This window comes from Indicator indicator, chromosome 11 (assembly GCF_027791375.1).
Source record: "Indicator indicator isolate 239-I01 chromosome 11, UM_Iind_1.1, whole genome shotgun sequence".
NCBI lineage: Eukaryota > Metazoa > Chordata > Aves > Piciformes > Indicatoridae > Indicator > Indicator indicator.
Genome location: NC_072020.1, coordinates 31266539 through 31288958, shown reverse-complemented (window position 1 = coordinate 31288958; position 22420 = coordinate 31266539). Strand labels below are relative to the sequence as shown.

At 41.8% G+C, this 22420-nt stretch overlaps 1 protein-coding gene across 1 annotated transcript in view; it reads right to left on the bottom strand.

Moving 5' to 3' along the window:
* The window catches only part of KCNH8 (potassium voltage-gated channel subfamily H member 8), a 247748-nt gene that overhangs the window by 147155 nt on the left and 78173 nt on the right, over positions 1-22420 (bottom strand). The window contains exon 2 of the mRNA XM_054384755.1: positions 11736-11969. Coding sequence (XP_054240730.1) covers positions 11736-11969 — 234 coding nt within the window. The remainder of the gene's footprint in view (positions 1-11735; positions 11970-22420) is intronic.

Below are 22420 nucleotides of genomic sequence, written 5' to 3'. Positions count from 1 at the left end.
GCAGTAAATAAGATTTCTCAGTCTATTGAGGGAGATTCTTTTTCCCTTTGGAAAAAAAAAACGTTAGAAATGTCCTGAGTTTTCTTTTTCCTATATACATTCATGTATGTATGAACCTTCATCCTGCTAGCTGTAATTACTTTGTAAAAAAGATTTTTGAAGCACAGACTGAGAAGTTGCATAACACGGTAGAGAGGATCAATCCTCACAGTTTACCACTCGAATCCATCTGAGCACATGCTGTAAACAAATTCAGCCTGCTCACTGCAAAGAAGTATAGTAACTCTGCCAGTTGAAAGTAGCAATTTTTAGCCTTTTAATTATTTAACTGCTCTGTGAAATCAGTCTGGTTCTGTAATTCCCTAGCTAAATCTGAGAGAGGGCTCAATGATATCATGGAGCCTCCTGTTTCTCTTCCATAAACCTGTGGAGCTAATGCAAGAACTGATTATAGTTGTCAGCACAGGAGATGGCAATTAGTCTGAACCACCATCCAGCATGCAGATATGGGGATCATCACAGAATCACAGAATGCCAGAGGCCAGAAGGAACCTCAAAACCTCATCCAGTCCAACTCCCCTGCCAGAGCAGGAGCACCTATCCCAGGTCACACAGGAACACATCCAGGTGGGTCTTGAATGTCACAGAAACACGTCCAGGTGGGTCTTGAATGTCTCCAGAGAGGGAGACTCCACAACCCCCCTGGGCAGCCTGTTCCAGTCTTCTGTCACCCTCACTCGGAAAAATCCTTCCTGATGTTCCCATGGAACTTCCTATGCTTCAAATTCCACCACTGCCCCTTGTGCTGGCATTGGGCATCACCCAGCAGAGCCTGGCTCCAGCCTCTGGGCACTCCCCCTGCACATCTTTAGCAACAGCAATGAGGTCACCTCTCAGGCTCCTCCTCTCCAAGCTCCAGAGCCCTCAGCTCCCTCAGGCTCTCCTCAGAAGGAAGATGTTCCACTGCCTTCAGCATCTTTGTGGCTCTGTGCTGGACTCTTTCAAGCAGTTCCCTGAGGTCCTTCCTGAATGGAGGGGCCCAAAACTGGATACAATATTCCAGATGCAGCCTCACCTGCACAGAGTAGAGGGGGAGGAGAACTTCTCTCAACCTACTAACCACAGCCCTTCTGATATAGCCCAGAATGCCATTGCTCTTCTTGGCCACAAGAGCACATTGCTGGCTCATGGCCAACATTCCATCCATTAGGACCCCCAGGTCCTTTTTCCCTTCACTGCTCTCCAACAGCTCAGTCCCCATGCTGTACTGACACCTGGGGTTGTTCTTGCCCAGGTGCAACACTTATCCTTGTTGTATTTCATTCAATTTCTCCCTGCCCAACTCTCAGCCTGTCCAAGTGTGGCTGAATGGCAGCACAACCCTCCTGTGTCAGCCACTCCTCCCAGTTTGGTTCCATCAGCAAACCTGCTGACAGTGCCCTCTGTGCACTGTCATGAAATATGTAAGGAAATGTCAGCAGAAGCAAGAAAAGTAGCCAGGGAAAATGATAATTTGATCTTCCTTTTACCAAAGAACAACTTCACTCATGGTGAAGCACAAGGATACATAAAAATAAAAGGTACCCTATCAGTAGACTCAGCATGGCCATAAAATCCAAAGAAAATATGAAGTGAAGAGTGACTGGCCTGATTTAGTATGAACATCCCACTGCAAAATAAATACCTACAGCTCTCCCTAAAAAATGAGTGTCTCAAAAGCAGCATAATGAAAGATATCTTAAAAAAAAAGTAAATGCATACACCCTTACAAGCAGCCTTTCCTAAGAAGTGCAGCCCTGTGGAAACACTAATTTGTAAGTGTCAGTAAGCAGTGAAGGGTCCATCATTTTGTGACAACACAGCAAGCAGCAGGAAAATTTCATGAGGATTTATTTAGAATCATAGAATTGTCAGGGTTGGAAGGAACTTCAAGGACCATCCAGTTCCACACCCCCTGCCATGGGCAGGGACACCTCACTCTACTTCAGGTAGCTCACAGCCACATCCAGCCTGGCTGCAAAAACCTCCAGGGATGAGGCTTCCACCACCTCCCTGGGCAACCTCTGCCAGTGTCTCACCACCCTCATGGGGAAGAATTTCTTCCTAACATCCAAACTGAATCTACCCATTTCTGGTTTTGCTCCATTCCCCCCACTCCCTGACACCCTAACAAGTCCCTCCCCAGCTTTCTTGTAGCCCCCTTCAGATACTGGACAGTCACAATAAGGTTTCCTGGGAGCCTTCTCTTCTCCAGACTGTACTTCTAGGAAAACAAGTATTTTCTCTGTGAATTGTTTTTTCAATAAATCATGTTGCTATTGTAAGAAATGATAAGCCAACATCACTGTGAGTACCATCAGAGCAAAGGATCTGCATCATCAGTTAGCAAGCAGCAGTCTTGCTGAAGTCTCATTAAATTACACATAGAATCAACAGAATCAATCAATCAGGTTGAAAGACACCTCCAAGATCATCCAGTCCAAGCAATCACTCAACCCTAACTAATCAACTAGACCATGGCACTTAGTGCTTCATCCAGTCTTGTTTTAAACATCTCCAGGGACACTGACCCCTCCACCTCCCTGGGCAGCACATTCCAATGGCCAAATACTCTTTCTGTGGAGAACTTCTTTCTAACATCCAGCCTAAACTTCCCCCTGCACAGCTTGAGACTGTGTCCTCTTGTTCTGTTGCCTGGGAGAAGAGACCAACCCCCACCTGGCTACAACCTCCCTTCAGGTAGTTGTAGACAGCAATGAGGTCTCCCCTGAGCCTCCTCTTCTCCAGGCTGAACACCCCCAGCTCCCTCAGCCTCTCCTCACAGGGCTGTGCTCCAGACCTCTCCCCAGCCTCGTTGCCCTTCTCTGGACACATTCAAGTATCTCAACATCTTTCTTAAACTGAGGTGCACAGAACTGGACACAGCACTCAAGGTGTGGTCTAACCAGAGCTGAGCACAGGGCAGAATGACTTCCCTGCTCCTGCTGGCCACACTATTGCTGATGCAGGCCAGGATGCCATTGGCCTTCTTGGCCACCTGGGCACACTGCTGGCTCATGTTCAGCTGCTGTCAACCAGCACCCCCAGGTCCCTCTCTGCCTGGCTGCTCTCGAGCCACTCTGTCCCCAGCCTGTAGCACTGCACGGGGTTGGTGTGGCCAATGTGCAGAACCTGGCACTAAGCCTTGTTAAATCTCATGCCCTTGGACTCTGCCCATCTACCCAGCCTGGCAAGGTCCCTCTGCAGGGCCCTCCTACCCTCCAACAGATCAACTCCTGCTCCTCACTTGGTGTCATCTGCAAACTTACTGATGATGGACTCAATGCCCACATCCAGATCATCAATAAAGATATTGAACAGTATGGGGCCCAGCACTGATCTCTGGGATACACCACTAGTGACTGGCTGCCAACTGGATGTGGCACCATTCACCACTCTCTGGCTGCAGCCCTTCAGCCAGTTCTTCACCCATTTCAGAGTGCTCCTGTCCAAGCCGTGGGCTGACAGCTTGGCCAGGAGTTTGCTATGTGGGATGGTGTCAAAGGCCTTGCTGAAGTCCAGATAGATTACATCCATACCCTGCCCCACATCCACCAGGCGGTCACCTGCTCACAGGAGGAGATCAGGTTGGTCAGGCAGGACCTGTCCCTCCTGAATCCATGCTAGGATTACAGCAAAATTCCAGCAAAAGATCTCCAGTGTTTTAGAGCACATTGCAAACGGAGCACTTGACAACTTTTGGTTTGTTTGTTTTTTTTTTTTCTTCTAAGTGAAGTTCATCCTTTTGGTTTGTGTCTTTGAAGGCTTTGACTGAGTGCTTCACCAGAGGCTCTGTGGAACTGCAGCCAAGGGCTCTCTGGAGGAGCAGAAATCTGCCCCATCTTCCTCTTCTGCTGTGAAGCTGGAACCATAGCTAAAACATCTGCACACTTCACAGCTACACATAACCTTCCCTTAGAGACCACATGTCTCTCAAATGAAGTGTTTGGAGAGAAAGAGCCAAAAAAATTCCCTCTTCTGTGAAACAGAGGAACATAAAGACATGTCTTCTGTCTGTATTGACAATTAATAATTGCTTTTGAAGAGAAAGAACTTCCTCAAGAACAGTGCAACTTAATGCCTACTGAGCTATTTGGGAAGGGACAACAGAAAAAAAATAAGAAAAAGAAAAAAAAGAAAGAAAAAGGAAAAAAGAAAGAAAAATGACAAAAGAGAGAAAAAGGACAAAAGAAAGAAAAAGGAAGAAAGTAAGAAAAAGGAAAAAAGAAAGAAAAAGGAAAAAAAAGATAGAAAAAGGAGAAAAGAAAGAAAAAGGACAAAAGAGAGAAAAAGGACAAAAGAAAAAAGGATGAAAGAAAAAGGAAAAGAGAAAGAAAAAGGAAGAAAAAGAAAAAGGAAGAAAGAAAAAGGAAAAAAGAAAGAAAAAGGAAGAAAGTAAGAAAAAGGAAAAAAGAAAAAAGGATGAAAGAAAAAAGAAAAGAGAAAAAGGAAGAAAAAGAAAAAGGAAGAAAGAAAAAGGAGAAAAGAGAGAAAAAGGAAAAAAGAAAGAAAGAAAAAAGAAAAAGGAGAAAAGAAAGAAAAAAAAGTAAGAAAAAGGGAAAAAGAAAAAAGGATGAAAGAAAAAGGAAAAAAGAAAGAAAAAGGAAGAAAGAAAAAGGAACAAAGAGAAAAGGAAAAAAGAAAGAAAAAGGACAAAAGAAAGAAAAGGGAAGAAAGTAAGAAAAAGGAAAAAAGAAAAATGAGAAAAGAAAGAAAAAGGGCAAAAGAAAGGAAAAGGAAGAAAGTAAGAAAAAGGAAGAAAGTAAGAAAAAGGAAAAAAAGTAAGAAAAAGGAAGAAAGAAAGGAAAAGGAAAGAAGAAAGAAAAAGGAAAAAAAAAGAAAAATGAGAAAAGAAAGAAAAAGGATAAAAGTAAGAAAAAGGAAGAAAGTAAGAAAAAGGAAGAAAGTAAGAAAAAGGAAAAAAGAAAGAAAAAGGAAAAAAGAAAAAGGAAAAAGAGAGAAAAAGAAAAAAGAAAGAAAAAGGAAAAAAGGAAGAAAGACAAGAGAAGAAAGAAAAAGGAAAAAAGAAAGAAAAAAACAAAGGACAAAAGAGGATGCTTTTATAAAGATAGAAATCATTGTTTGTGGCTTATGTAATTGCAATTAGATATTACCATGAGGCTACTTTTTCAATGTTTTTTGTTGTTCTTTTCATTCCTCTTCTCCTTTCTTTTGCACTATAATTCAGGTGATGTGAACAAACCAACCACAGAAGCTTTTAGCTTTCTTATTTTCAGGCCACGTTTTTAAGGCAGAGCAGCAGTGAGGTCAAGTTGCTACGAACTGTCCTGCCAAGCAACTTGTCAAGGGACTTCCCCTGCATTTGTAACTAAAGGTCACTAGCAAATGGATATCTCTGTATGGATTCCCCCCCCCCCCCTCCAATTAGAAAACTCTAATGAATGCTTATTCTCTAGGTGCAGGACTTAACATTTCCCCAAACCAAGATAGACTTCTGAAGCCTATCAAAGCAAGAAGTCAGTTCATATTAAAAAGGTATCATACTACACTCATGTTTCAAAATATTTTCAGATAACCATTAAAAGTAGCATTTTTATCTTCCTCTTGGGGAAAAGCAGATATTAATTCTGCCACAAGCAAAATATCTTTTTTTTTTTTTCAGAGAAGAAAATCTTTAAGAAAATCTAATTTTCTTTCAATTTAAAGGAAATTAATTTTCCTTAAATTTCTTTATAATTCATTCCATTTTATATAATTTTAAATAAGATTAAATTTATCATCTTAAAAAAAAAAAGAAAAAAAAGCTTGCAGAAGTCATACATTAGCTGCAAATAATGTAATGGATCCTGTGTTATCCTGTAGCCAAAGTGAAGTCTCATCAGTTGAGGATTACTTCATTTGCCTCTGGTTGTCACTGTTGCTCATGTGAGAATACTGTCACACCTAGATTTCAAAAAAGTCTTTTGCTTGATACTTTGCAGTAACTCACTAAGAGGCTTCTTCTCCATTTGGCCTCTTCTTCAGTTGTATTCCACTCAGCTGAAATAGTTACAGAATCACACAGAATGTTAGGGGCTGGAAACGACCTTTAAAGCTCATCCAGTCTAACCCCCCTGCCAGAGCAGGAGCACCTAGAGCAGATCACACAGGAACACATTCAGACAGGTCTTGAATATCTCCACAGAGGGAGACTCCACAACCCCCCTGGGCAGCCTCTTCCAGTCTTCTGTCACCCTCACTCGGAAAAATCCTTCCTGATGTTCCCATGGAACTTCCTATGCCTCAACTTCCACCACTGCCCCTTGTGCTGTCATTGGGCATCACCCAGCAGAGCCTGGCTCCAGCCTCTGGGCACTCCCTCTGCACATCTTTAGCAACAGCAATGAGGTCACCTCTCAGGCTCCTCCTCTCCAAGCTCCAGAGCCCTCAGCTCCCTCAGGCTCTCCTCAGAAGGAAGATGTTCCACTCCCTTCAGCATTTTTGTGGCTCTGTGCTGGACTCTTTCAAGCAGTTCCCTGAGCTCCTTCCTGAACTGAGGGGCCCAGAATTGGACACAATACTTGATTTTCTTTCTTTCTTTCTTTTTTTTTTTTTTTTTCCAAGGAATTTTGAAGTTTTGAAGCTATTAAGGTTATTCAGCATTTAAAGGGAAAACAAAACAAAACAATATAAAAAGGAAAAAAAAGTCTTTGTTGCAGAAAAAAATGTTTTTAAAATATTTTAAAACATAAGGACTTTGCAATAATGGCCCCAATATGACTTCACAGATATCTGATATTGAAAAGAAATGTCAGTTTGGCTAGTGCCCAGTGGAGTGCCAGGAACACAGGTCAATGAGACACCAGCAGCTAGTTGTTGTATTTCAGAGTCTCATGAAGAATTTAGACCATCAGAATGAGACTTACTTCACTATTCAGAGGTGTCCCTTTGCTCTGTAGCCCTACCTGCAAGACCAAACTAATACCTTCATGGAGAAATTAAAAAAGAGAAGCCCAACTTCAGGAATAATTCTCAGCTCACAGAATAGACTGACATCCCTCAGCAAACTTCCAAAAGCTTAATAATGAGTATGAGATCGTGCTAGGAAGTAACTGTGAGAGAAATTTCTTTACAGAAGGCGTGGTCAGGCATTGGAACAGGTCACCCAGGGAAGTGGTGGAGTCATCATCCCTGGGAGTGTTCAAGGAATGTTGGCCACAACCCCATGCAGCACTACAGGCTGGGGACAGAGTGGTTGGAGAGCAGCCAGGCAGAAAGGGACCTGGGGGTGCTGGTGGACAGCAGCTGAACATGAGCCAGCAGTGTGCCCAGGTGGCCAAGAAGGCCAATGGCATCCTGGCCTGCATCAGGAATATTGTAGCCAGCAGGACAAGGGAGGTTACTCTTCCCCTGTACTCAGCTCTGGTCAGGCCACACCTTGAGTCCTGTGTCCAGTTCTGGGCTCCTCGATTCAAGAAAGATGTTGAGGTGCTGGAACATGTCCAGAGAAGGGCAACGAAGCTGGGCAGGGGTCTGGAGCACAGCCCTGTGAGGAGAGGCTGAGGGAGCTGGGGGTGTTTAGCCTGGAGAAGAGGAGGCTCAGGGGAGACCTCATTGCTCTCTGCAACTACCTGAAGGGAGGTTGTAGCCAGGTGGGGGTTGGTCTCTTCTCCCAGGCAACCAGTAGCAGAACAAGAGGACACAGTCTCAAGCTGTGCCAGGGGAGGTACAGGCTGGATGTTAGGAGGAAGTTCTTCACAGAGAGAGATTTGTCATTGGAATGTGCTGCCCAGGGAGGTGGTGGAGTCACCATCACCGGAGACATTCAGGAGAAGCCTGGATGTGGCACTTGGTTCCATGGTCTGGTTGATTGCTTAGGGCTGGATGATAGGTTGGACTGGATGATCTTGGAGGTCTCTTCCAAGCTGGGATTGATTGATTCTAGGATTCTAGGATTCTATGATTCTATGACATGGCACTTTGGACATAGCTTAATGGCTACGGTGGTGTTAGATCAATGGCATGTCTTAGGCATGGCCTTGTTGTTCTTGGCCTTTAAAGTAAGTAATTTGCAGAGTCAGGAAGGCATGATATATTATTTAGTTATTTAATTGGAAGAATCAGTTTGGTGAAGTCAAGGTATTTTTTCTGTTTTGATCAGTGTATGAGGATATGTGTTTTAATAACTTTGATTCACTACCTTAGTTCTGACTGGATGATCTTTCGAGGTCCCTTCCAGCCCCTAACATTCTGTGATTCTGTGATTCCCAAACCCAAACCACTCAGGTAAGAGAGATGATTTACAAATTAGGTGCCTGCACTTTGCAGCTCTGCTGAAAAAAAAACAAGATTTTTTTTTTTTAAACAAAATTTCCTTTTAGAGAAGAAGAGTGTCATGTAATTTTAGTACCTATTCATTTCTGTTTCCCAGCAGTACAGAAATATGTGAAAATGAAAAAAAAAATTATAATAAGCAGTCAGAGAAATTTATTCATATGCAGAAAATGTCATGGAATGGCTTCCAGCCCCATTGTGTGCAGCGATGCAAGTAGGATGGCATGTGGGAATTCTTTTATTTTAAACACTTTTTTTTTCTTCTCTCTGTATCTGTGGTACAGCCACCTCACTGATAAGCAATTGACCTGCAACCTCTTTCTGCCTGCTTTAATCATCTCTATTACAGATTTGAAGCACCTCTTCAGAGTGCAAAGGAATCATAATTTATCTTCCAGGACCAAGACAATAACATGAATGTGTTAACTTCTTTCATTTACATATATTGAAACCTCAATCTGCCCACTCATCACTCTAACACACTGGAGAAAAGCAGCTCTTAGCCTTCTAGATTAAGATCAATTTCCACACACCCCCCTGCATTTAGACAAATCTGAGCTACATTCTTTGCAACATGAGTTTATGGAACTATGAGAGGTTTTTCTAAGTGTTAAAAATACAATAAAAATGAACACCACTTCAGCTTCTTCAAAAATAAGTTCAAAATTTATATGAAAAATCAGTCATGAACAAAAGCTAACTATAATTTCTCTCTATTTTTTTTTCCTTTAATAAGTTTTGTATAAGTTCTTGTCAATATATATTTATTACTTTTAGAAAACAGATTTGGGAAGTATTTCTTATAAGAGTAATTTGAGATGAAATAATAATAATTATTATTATTTCATAGATCCTTCTTCATATTATCATATACAATTATTTATATATAATAATATAACTAATATAATGTACAGTCTAAAATATAGTAGAATACAATTATTATTATATATTAATAGAATTATAATATTACAATAATATTATTTCTCAAAGATCCTCCTTCTTTTTAATCTTCTTCCTCTTCCTTCCTCTTCTTCTTCTTCTTTTCTTCCTCTTCTTCTTCTTCTTCATCTTCTTCTTCTTCTTTGTCTTTTTCTTATTCTTATTCTTATTCTTATTCTTATTCTTATTCTTATTCTTATTCTTATTCTTATTCTTATTCTTATTCTTATGTAAAGATATATAAAGCTAACATCATGAGGTTCAACCAGACCAAGTGCAAGGTTCTGCATCTGGGTTGGGGCAATCTCAAGCACAAATCCAGGCTGGGCAGGGACTGGCTTGAGAGCAACCCTGAGGAGAGGGACTTGAGGGTGCTGGTGGACAAGAAGCTCAACAAGAGCCAGCAGTGAGCACTTGCAGCCCAGAGAGCCAACCAGAGCCTGGGCTGCATCAAGAGAAATGTGGCCAGAACCGGGGAGGTGATTCTCCCTCTCTACTCCACTCTGCTGAGACCCCACCTGGAGTACTGCATCCAGTTCTGGAGCTTCTATTACAAGAAGGATCTGGATGTGCTGGAAGGTGTCCAGAGAAGGGTCACGAGGATGAGCAGAGGGCTGGAGCTCCTCTTCTATGGAGACAGACTGAGAGAGTTAGGGTTGTTCATTCTGGAAAAGAGAAGGCTCCGAGGTGACCTTCTTGTGGCCTCCAGGATCTGAAGGGGGCTACAAGAAAGCTGCGGAGGGACTTTTTAGGATGTCAGAACTGGGGGGAATGGAGCAAAACTAGAAATGGGTAGATTCAGGTTGGATGTTAGGAAGAAGTTCTTCACCATGAAGGTGGTAAGACACTGAAACAGGTTGCCCAGGGAGGTGGTGGAAGCCTCATCCCTGGAGGCTTTTTGCAGCCAGGCTGGTTGTGGCTGAGAGCAACCTGAGGTAGTGCGAGGTGTCCCTAGCCATGGCAGGGGTCTGGAACTGGATGATGCTTGAGCTCCCTTCCAAGCCTAACAATTTTATGATTCTATGTAAGCAGGATCTATGAGGAATATGTGGCCCAAACATCTGCCTAGAAATCCTAGCCATATGATAATACAGAAGCTGATAGTCAAGAGGCACCCATGGATGCCTTGAGCTCATGGATCATTAAGCCCATATGAAGGCTCCTTCAGCAATCCTGTTAGTATCTCACACTTAGAATCACCTGTGGGAAGATCACATGAATGATGGCAGTGAAAACACTTCCAGAATAGGCACACACTAAAGGAGCTTGATAGACAGGAAAGAAGATGTAAAGTGTTCTTGCAGGAAGCCTTACCACAGGAGTGAAAGATTGAAATTCACCAATTTTTTTTTTTAAATTCACCAGAATTAATTTTTTTTTAATGTGACAATACATACTTAAATGTAAATTTTACTTAGAGCACCTACATACTTTTGGAAAATCATTATTATTGTATTTATACATAGTGGGTTTAATGTATATATCTGTATCTATATCTCTATCTATATAGATAGAGATATAAAGAAAGATAGAGAGATACAGATAGAGATGATATAGGGAGAGATAGAGATACAGATAAAAGAGAGACAGAGATACAGATAGAGATACAGATAGAGGAGAGTGACAGAGAGAGAGATACAGATAGAGATGAGAGATATATATAGAGTCAGAGACAGAGAGAGATACAGATTGAGATAGGGAGAGAGAGATAGAGATACAGATGGAGATACAGATAGAGATGATATAGGGAGAGATAGAGATAGAGGAGACAGAGATAGATAGAGATATATAGATATAGAGATGATATAGACAGACATATTGAGATGATAGAGATAGAGATGATAGATAGAGATGAGATAGAGATAGAGATGATGATAGAGATAGAGATAGAGATAGAGATAGAGATAGAGATAGAGATAGAGATAGAGATAGAGATAGAGATAGATAGAGATAGAGATAGAGATAGAGATAGAGATAGAGATAGAGATAGAGATAGAGATAGAGATAGAGATAGAGATAGAGATAGAGATAGAGATAGAGATAGAGATAGAGATGAAAGTGTGGAGAATGGGTCACTTGGATCAAAGTTCAGAGCATTTTATTGATGAGACTGAAAATTTTACATAACCGCTGCCTACTTATGATGTGCATTCATTTTTTATTCCAATTTCAGCCATAAGAGGTAAGAACTTATCATATAACAACCAGCAGAACCTGCAGGGTCACCGAGTGTAGGTAACAGTGTCTCACAATGCAGTACAGTACCCAAATTGTCTCCTGTGTAACCTTGTAACTAGTAATATAAAATCAGTAACACTGATATCAACATAGTCTTAATGTGTAGCCAACTGCCTTTACTATTTCTGTAGGTCTGATTACTGCCATACAAAATCATTACAGGGACCTACATCCCCTCCATTATATACACAAACGCTAAGTTTCATTCTTTGGGACTAGGAAAACAGGCAAGAAAAGCTGCTTACCATTCTTCTTGTAGAACATGATTTCTCCTTTGAATTCTACCTTTTCCTCCAAAGATTTCTCGATCTGAAGAATCATCTGCTCATTTGTTTCAGCACCAAGTAAAAATTTACAGCTGCATGACTTCTGCATGACTTCGGTTCGTGCAAATCCAGCAAGCTCACAGAAGCCATCTGAGCAATAAACAATAGGGAATCCCTTAGCCACCTGAGCATTTGCAAGGATGAAGTTACTATCTGCAGGAGAACACAAAAGCAAAATATGAATTACAGTCTGAATTCCACATCATTTAACAAAATACTTCCTTTAGCTTCAAAGGCAGGCACAACTGGATATATGTTTAAGGGCAAAGTCCCAACTGCTTGCAGACAACAAGGCAACTTCTGTCCTTACACAATTAGTCTGAAATGAAATCAGGACTAACAGCACCTTCATACAGTGGTTCCTCATGAATAGATAGAGCTTGTGTTGCTGCATCCTCAAGCAATAATTTATGATAGCTGCCTCTGAAATGGATGTTCACACATTAAAATGACCAAAGGAGCAAAGATTAGTGACAAATATAGATGCTTTGGAGAATGTTATCACAGGATCACAGCATTAGAGGTCAAAAGGGACCTCCGGAGACCATTGGGTCCAACCACCCTGCCAAAGAGGGATCACCCAGGGTAGTCTGCACAGGAATGCATCCAGGTGGGTTTTAGAAGTCTCCAGAGAAGGAGACTCCACAACCTCTCTGGGCAGCCTGTTCCAGTGCTCTGTCACCCTCACTGCCAGCACTCAGACTGCTCTGTAGTCTGAACAGACACAAAAAGCTTATGTCTTTATGCTTTCAATAAGTTGACCTTTATCAACACTAGAAGTAACTTCTTTTATATAGTTTTCCAAGGGAATCCTTTGTAGAGTCATAGAAAATTCTGGGGCTATATAGAATTGTTTGTCCTTTCTTTCTTTCTTTTCTTTTTGAGGCAAAACCTTCCCCCCTAAAAAAAACCAACCAAAAAAACCCAAACAAACAAACAAACAAAAAAAAAAAAACCCAAACCAAACCAAAACAAAAAACAAACATGAAAAACCAAACCCAAAACAGTTAGCTGTCTTCCAGAGCCCCGCTATATTTCTCCTATATGAAACAGGCACATCAAAGATTCACCATCTTGTTACACCTTACTGCACCTCATAATTTTTCAGTGATTGTAAAATGCAAACACCATCTACAAAAAAGTTGAGAATAGTATATTGACATCCACATGAATCAATAAAAAGCAATGATGTAATTTGAATTAGAAACTTCGGCAAACCTTGCAGCCTAAAAGCTCATTTTCCTCTCTTGCTGGTGTCTGTTTTCATCTGCCTTAAGCTCTCATTTTCATCTCACAGCAACGGTTCTAGGACTTTATGGCCTGTTAAAATTAGTGTGGAGAACCTTTCCAGTTCTCATGCAGTTTTTTTGCCTGTGTTTCCTTACCTTGGAAATAAATAAATAAATAAATAAATAAATAAAATTTTAATGGGAGGAACCTGTCTACATTTCATATTGAGGGGAAAAAACACACTATTTGATGCCACTTGCTTATTAAGGTATATTTACCTTACAGCTTGCTAGCAGGAGCTTAGGAGCAGGCTAGTCCCAAGACAGATAGCTCTCATTGTTCAGAATTATGTGCATGTGGATTCATGTGTATGTATTAAGGGAAAATAGAATTACCTAAACCAGAATCCCTCGATAAATATTCATAAATTTAAAGAGAAAGAAAATGAACTATTTTAATGGAAAACTCAGGCTGATATGCCTAATCCCCACACAGGGATATATTATTCATGAATGGGGAAAGGAGGGACATAATTCATGAAGGGAAACACAGGAAAAATCAGCCTCTTCCAGCCTTAACTGTCTCAGGAGTTCTGCATCCATGAAATTCCAACAGCTGCAGCTCTGTTACACTTTATTTACACAAGGTGTAATACACTGGGGATGATACTGCCAAGATTTCAGTGTTCTGAAAACAAATCGTCAGGTTTATTACCACAATCAGTTCACTCTTAAGACTTTGCTTCAGATGGCTTTTGCTTAAATCTAATTAAAGTCTTTCAGTGAATGATTGTTATATTAAACCAGACTTCTCTCATTTACCAAATAATATGATTTTAATATTCATTCTGGTTCAGAGCAGGGCTTGACTTAGCCTGTCTTTTTTTTTTTTTGCCTAACAAGGGAATAAGAATCATTACCATTCATGCACCGACGTGCTGCTCCCTCTGTCAACACAAAACCAAATCCCCCCTGCCAAAAGGAATTAAAACTCCATGCATGCAGTGCAGGTTAATGACAGCATCACAGTGTAAGAACTGCAGGTCACACACCATCAGCAAGGTGCTCGTGTGGCCAAGGAGGCCAACAGGGTCCTGGGGTGCATTAAGAGGAGTGTGTCCAGCAGATCCAAGGAGGTTTTCCTCCCCCTCTACTCTGCCAGTAAAGGAGAACTGATGGTGAAATTGATACCATTCAGTCTTTAGTGTGACCACAGAATCAGAGGATCACAGAATGTTAGGGGCTGGAAGGGACCTCAAGAGATCATCCAGTCCAACCCTCCTGCCAGAGCAGGATCAGCTAGAGCAGATCACACTGAAACACACCCAGATTGGTTTTGAATATCTCCAGAGAGGGAGACTCCAACCACCCTCACCCCCTACTACCCCTACTCCCCCACCCCCTGCCCCAGGCAACATGTTCCACTGTTCCGTTTCCCATTTAATTTTGTGATCTTCAGCTATAATTAGGCTAGATCTTAAAATCCAGGATGGAAAGGATTTATGTAGACTAATTTATTAGGAATCTATGAACTGGAAGATAGCACTTTTGCTTATCCTTGAACTTATGGTAGATAAGTTGTAATGAATGATAGAAACCCATTGGTCTGTGTATCGTGGCATATGTTTAAGTGCAAGCTGAACTAGAACCATGCTAACTACACCTTCAGTCACAGCCTTACACACCATTGCTCTGCTTTAATGACCTGACACCCAGAAGTTATGACCTCAGAAATAGAATAAATTTATATCACATACTATCTGGTACAGAGAGACAGGTTTGTTAAACACCCTATGAGAGAGCTTTACAGCTGAGATAATTAGAGGGAAAGGCTCTTATATAATTCTGTGCTTCGTAATTGATGCACGCATTTTGTCTGACTGTTTGAAATGAGACCATGTTACAGCTAAACTCAACTCTCCCTTGGTAACTCTCACTGTCATCTTATTTAGCCAAAAGTGACAAAAGGGCTTTTGCTTTAATGTTGTTGCTCTGCCTGCTATAGAACTCATCACTCTGCTTTGCAAGTTGTAACAGTTCTTCTCAAAGTGCAGATAGTTCCTGCAAGCCTTCATCATCACCATGAAGAGAATAGCTATCTGACTTTTTGTGCAACTGAGAACAGCCAACCACTATTCTAGTTTTAAATATTGAATTAATTATTAATTAAAAAGGAAGGAAAAAAAAGAAAAAAAATCCCTGGCAATTAAAGAAGCAGTAATAATTAAACAAGTGACTCACATAGATACTCTATCAAATGGAGAACAAATCATAATTCTTCTGGATGAAAGGATTTACCACATTTGGGTTTGATTCCACAGTTGCTACATTGGCAACTTAACAGGACAAGCCTCATTCTATGGTCACACTGATTACTGTTACAGAGAACATGACCACATTAATAGTTAGGATTACCTGAATGATTAAATAACAGCAAACGAAAACACTTAGCTTTCTGCCAGCACATTTGGAAGCAAGTGAGTTTAGTTAGAGTTCAACCTGTTTTAGCAATGTCCTAGTTTAGAGCGGGACAGATTGCTCCAAAAGGGGCAAAAGAATAATGCTCACGCAAATGGATTGGGTAGGAATGGAAAGTTTAAATGGAAAAGCAATTCCTATACTACACAAACTGCAGAGCAGAGTGGTGAGCATAGCAAAGCATAGCAAACTTCCTTTACAGCAGACCAAAAAAACCCCAATGCTTCCCTTCTCCCCACCTGGGGTTCACCAAAATCCCTATGGCTCTTTCTTCCCCCTCCTTCCCCCCACCCCATTGTTAGGCTGGTTTCAGGCTGGCCAGACCTGAACTGCCCCTCCTTTTTACCCTGGCATTAGGCCTAAACAGGCCAAGATTGTGCAGGAAAAAGAAAAAGAGTTACCCAGGCCAAAGAGACCTCTGATACTCCCCCATTGTTACCAGATAAGAGAGATTCTTTCTCCCACAGGAGCAGAGAGGGAAGAAAGGGAGAGACAATAACTTTGCAGCCAGATTGGTAAGGGTGCAGGGTTTATGAGTAGCAAGGCACTATTGCCTGTGTCCAACCCACTGGGCTGGGCACTCTGGACACTGGAGGGCTCAACTCTGTGGCTTCTTTTTGGAGGCACTCAGCCTAAAGGGCCATAACCAGTTACTGCCCTTTGAATCTGGTTGAGACCAGAATGATTTTATAATGCAGCTTCCAAATATTAAAGCTCTTGTTGAAAATCTCAGTGTAATTGGTTGTATCAGTCATGTGAGGTTCAGATTTACCCAGATCTAGGTGAATAAAAAGACCAAACAAGCTGACTGGTACTAGCAGCTTTTCCCAGTCTTGACTAGGAAAGTACTGTGTATTCCAGGGAATTTTCAGTAGTAGAGTAAAACTTAGAGCTATTGCATAATAAGCTACAAGTATGGGCTGATAAGTTAAGGATCCATCACTGCAAGGTCTATAATTGATTTAATTGGGCAAATCACTTCACATAAAGTCTAATCTTACAAGAAAATGCATTCATAAAATTGGGTAACTTATAAATTCAGAGTACAAAACAGTATTTGAAGCACCTAGGTCTGTGGACTCAGCCTTGAGCTGAGTTACTGAGGTACTTCAAATACTCTAAGCATTTTGTAGAATGGTTTTGGCTTTTTAGCAGCTACGATATCAAACTTTCACTTTGCATTTGTAATAATGTTTAGTCAGACAGTGAAAATGCTTTACTGTACACAGTATTTGTAGCTACAAAAAGAGTTGAATTATAATGTAATTCAGTGCAGAGACATTTAAGCACAACCTGGGCACGTGAATGCTCAAACCACCTCCTTGTCTTATTGATAAACACACATCAGAAAGTCTTTTAAAGAGACTTGGAGTTAAATGATCTTGAACCCAAACTTCACTGACATTTAGCACGTTAGGTCAATACTAGAACAATGACTACAACTTTTGCATGACCAGCCCAAACATCTCTTCCTAGACCAAAGCAGACTAAAAAGTCAGACAGTGTCAGTGGGAAATGAATTGTAAAAACCCAAACCAAAACAAACAAAAAACCCCAAACAAAAAAAAAGGGCAAACAAAAAACCCACAAAAGGACCAGCCAATCAACCAACCAAAACCCAACAAACCACATACACACATCAAATAAACAAACATACAAGCAAAACCAAACCAAAACCAACCAACCAAAACCCCCCCACAACAAAGCACCAAAAAAGGCAAACCCAAAAATAATTCACATGGTGAATTGGACTCCTAGGACCCTGGATGGTGGGGAAAAAGAAAAAATATTAAGCATTTCACAGAATGTTAGGGGCAGGAAGGGACCTCGAATGACCATCCAGTCCAACCCCTCTGCCAGAGCAGGATCACCTAGAGCAGTTCACAAGGAATGCATTCAGAAGGGTTTTGAGTATTCCCAGAGAGATATTTGCTCCTCTATTAGAAATTTTACTCTTCCATTAGAAATTCCTCTTTATATATATTCCTATTTTTGTTTTTCTAATCCAAATCTCATCTGCATCTACCTGAACCCTAAGGACTAAGAAGGACTTTGTCAGATAGTAACAATACTGTTACTGCTCATCTATCAGCACAGAGCACCTTACAGGCAGTGCAATGGTAATAGGTGAATTATTGCAGAGGAGAAGAATGTTTAGCAGAGTTCAAAATGAAACTCCAGCAGAAGGAAGGAGACATCTGTATCTTTTCCTCAGAAGGAAATACCAGCTAGTCTACTATGCTTCTTGATATTTATCTGGAATCATAAATTCACATTCCAAGTATTTTATGTACAACAAGAAGTTAAATGCGGTAGATGAAGCTGAGTCAAACTTGTAATGAACTATGCCTTTTCCCACCCTTGAGTTGTGTTGATTTTGATAAAACTTGGTGGGGTTTTATTGTGGGTTTTTTTGTTTGTTTGTTTTTCAGTGAAAAACTATTACATTCTTTTTTACCAGCTTTATTTTTGTTATTGGTTGTGCAGTGACTACCTGGACACAGGACTGGTGGAACTAAGAAAGCTACATTGTAGTGTTCTGATATTTACATCCCAAGTGTGAGGGTTTATGTGCACCAAAATGCTGCAAGAGAAGCAGCACTTGCTGATGGAAACCAGAACAATGAAGACATTAGCAGTGAGGAGGCATTGCCAGCGTGTTGTAACAACACACAGTGTCATCCTGGAGTTTCTTGCTGGGAACTGAAGGTGTTTGTTTACCTGGCAGAACTGAACCTGCTATCCGTGCTGAGGGTGTGCAGCTGACATTTGGTGTTTTCTAGGGATGCTCACTGGAGAGCAGAGCACATAGATTGGTGTCTCCAAAGGAAGTATCACAGAATTGTTAAGATTGGAAGGAACCTTGAGGATCATCCAGTATCAAACCCCTGCCATAGGCAGGGACACCTCACACTACAGCAGGTTGCTCAGAGCCATGTCCAGCCTGGCTGCAAAAACCTCCAGGGATGAGGCTTCCACCACCTCCCTGGGCAACCTGTGCCAGTGTCTCACCACCCTCATGGGGAAGAACTTTTTCCTAACATCCAACCTGAATCTACCCATTTCTAGTTTTACTCCATTCCCCCCAGTCCTATCATTACCTGACACCCTCAAAAGTCCCTCCCCAGCTTTCTTGTAGCCCCCTTCAGATACTGGAAGGCCACAGGAAGGTCACCTCGGAGCCTTCTCTTCTCCAGACCGAACAGCCCCAACTCTCTCAGTCTGTCCTCATAGGAGAGGAGCTCCAGCCCTCTGCTCATCCTGGTGGCCCTTCTCTGGACAAGTTCCAGCACCTCCAGATCTTTCCTGTAATAGGGGTTGCAGAACTGGATGCAGTACTCCAGGTGGGGTGTTAACCAGAGCAGAGTAGAGGGAGTAAGTATGATCTGCAGTTTCTTCAGTAAAATACATGGAAATGTTCAGTTCATCCATCAGGAAAGGAGAGCCATTTCTGTAACCCAGCTGTGTTTAATTTTCTCATCTTTGCAAACTGTTCTGTTGATTTAAAATTTACCTGGAATGGTAGAAATGGAATTGGTATAGGTCAAGCTACCCCTCTGAGTTCTCATATGCAGAAATCATAGAGCCTACTGACTTAAGAGCCTGGGAACATGGCCTGGTTTTAAGCATTGAGCTGAGAGAAAGGTTTACAGTTCTGAACAGAGATATTTTCAAAGACAAGAGCCACATCCTTGTCAAACATCTGTCAATGCAACCCTGTCCACATCTTCTGTAAGAGACTAAATCTTGACTCTCTTGATGTGAATCAATAAAGATAAAATCACCTTTGCTCCCAGGCAACAGAAATGTGTACTGGGCAGACACCACTGGATAACTCTCTGGAATGTGCACAGTCAAGAGCATCTCTACCCATCAGCTATGGCAGAAAGGGAGGATGATGAAAAGGATAATGGATTAGCCCCTGATATGCATTGTGTGTATGGACAGGCAAAGGAGGAGGTGGAGGCCCCTGCCCTCTGCCAGACCCCTGTAAGCACACAAGGAATACACAAGCCCTGGGGACAACACTTGGACACATACCTAAAAAAAAATCTGTGACTAAAAAACTGTATAAAAGACCTGAGCTATGCCTGCTCAGGAGGAGAAAAACAGAAGAAAATACAAGGAGAGAAAAGGACAGACACAGGAGAAAAGACATCACCATGGAGCCTGGAGGCAGCAGACCAGGAGGAACCCTCTCACCATGCCCTGAGTTCTGCCTGCTGCAACTCATGGAGAAAAGACATCTTTACTGAAGAAACCACATGTTGGAGGCTGCTCAGAGAAGGACTTACTTGGACTTTGGGATCTCTTCCTCCCCTCCTCCAGGGCAGACAGCACAAACAAACAAGGATGCAGCAGCACCCTTCCACAGACCCTAACTGTCTTGGGGCTAGGGGGAGGGTGGTAATATAATTCCATTCCTCTTCTTTCTCTCTCTCTCTCTCTCCATTTTCCCCCCTCTCACTCTCCCTTCTTTTGTTCCATCCACTTTATTCTGTTAAGAAACAGCCTGGCTGTTGATATTTTGCCCTCCTTTATGCCTCTAATTTCACAGCACAGGAATGTTCAAAGAGAACTGAGTCTCTTTCCCTCTCCAGACTGAGACATTTTCCCTCACTGCTTGTCTGAAGTAGAAAAGAAACAAGGAGTTGAAAAGGTGGTTTGTTTACAGCTGCTTTAATCACTGCATCACCTACTCACAATTGATACTTAGACTTGCACCACTGCATAATATTTGGAGGGTTTAGAGTCCTACACATGCCCTTACTAAGTCTCATGCCTGATGAACCTATTTGTAATGTGGTAGATAATCCTTTGGATATTGGTTGTCAATAAATGAATTGCTACTGATGTTGCAATATGTCTGAGTAGTCAGATGTTCTGGATGCTGCTAACTGAGCTACTGGAAAGGCACAGGAACTAGAGCAATGAGCTGTTATTCCTGAACGTCTGAGGAGAAGAACTTAAGCTAAACATTTTGAACATTTTGAATGGGATCCTGGGATGCATCAAGAAAGGTGTCCAGCAGGGCTAGGGAAGTTCTTCTGCCTCTCTACTCTGCTCTGATGAGAGCACAGCTGCAATACTGCATCCAGCTTTGGGCTCCCCAGTTCAAGAAAGACAGGGGACTGATGGAGATAATCCAATGGATAGCCATAAGGATGCTTAGGGGACTTGAGTATCTCCCCTGTGAAGAGAGACTGAGAGCCCTGGGGCTGTTTAGTCTGGAGAAGAGAAGGCTGAGAGGGGATCTGATCAATGTCTATCAATAGCTGAGGGGTGGGTGTCAAGTGGAGGGGGCCAGGCTCTTTTGGGTGGTTCACCGTGATAAGCCAAAGAACAATGGGTTCAAACTTGAACCTAGAAGATTTCACCTCCACATGAGGAGAAACTTCTTTCCAGTGAGGGTGACAGAGCCCTGGAAGAGGCTTCCCAGGGGGGTTGTGGAGTCTCCTTCTCTGGAGACTTTCAAACCCCACCTGGATGCATTCCTGTGCAGACTCCCCTAAGTGATGCTGCTCTGGCAGGGGGGTTGAACCTGATGATCTCTTGAGGTCCCTTCCAACCTCTGATGTACTGTGATACTGTGATACTGTGAACCCAGTGTGAAATGACTTTAAGAGATCATATTCCTTCCTTTTTTTTTTTTTTTTTTTCATATGAGACTATGTTGATTATGGAGTGGTAGCTCAGGGGCTTGGAAAACATCCTAATACACTGAAAATGAGGAACTGAATTTGTTTATCATGTGATGATTTGGGGTTAAAGAACTATTTGCCTACTATTTGCACAATTTTCATCTTATCACTTGAAATTAGTAGATTCTGTGGAAATTTGTTTCCCCTTTGGAAGTGACCTTGGAAAAAAAACCCACTGTGGTACACCAGATACTATATATAAAGGAAGGTTATCAGTATCAGAAAGGATCAGAAAGTATTTTACACAAATATAAAGGGATCTAAGCACTGAGAGAGTGGAGAAGCTTCATGGTCTTTCCCCTTGCTTCTAACATTCAAGGCCAGTTTAAGCTGTTTACTGTTTCTAAAAAAGGAACTTTCAGCCACTATTCACAAAAAGAATGAAGGAGAAGAAATTGCACTTGCAGTCTCAGAAGTGGCCATGGATAAAACTGAGAACAAGCTGTGCCCTCTTGATGCTGGAGGTGCCACTGAGGCACGAGTCACGATTGTCCCCTGGTGACAGTGGGATCTCTCATGCCACAAGCTATGCATCTGAACAAAATTAACCAGGTCTGGGTTTAATGTGAAAGCAAAAGGGACAGTAGTAATCCCTTGTAACAGTGTGAGACCATCACCTGCCAAGTGCAGCACTTGCACTGCACAGAAGGTTATGCAGCATCCCCAGCTTTCCACGCATCACTCTTATGGATGCATCTGACCCTGTGCATAGCACCAGGACACAGCTTCTCCACACCATTTTCATTTCCTCATGCAAGATACCTGAATAACAATACCAATACCTTGCTCAGTGGTCTAAACCACTGACTGTTCAAATATCACATGTGCCATCAGATTATCTGAACAGGAACCAGTCATTATTTCATCTTAAGTGCTGTACTGCCTTGAAGTTGTTTTTTAAAGAAGCTCAAATCTGTTTTTCATGTATGTTTTTCAAGTCTCCTTCTCTGGAGACTTTCAAAACCAACATGAATGTGTTCCTGTGTGGACTAGCCTAAGTGATCATGTTCTGGCAGGGGGGTTGGACCTGATGATCTCTTGAGGTCCCTTCCAACCTCTGATATACTCTGATACTGTGATACACATAGTTTCTGGGTTGTTCACTATCCTTTCAACAATCCTCTATGATCCTGTCCAAGCGTGATGACTTCTCCTCTCTCTATAATTACAAAACTTCAATATCAAGGTGTCATGA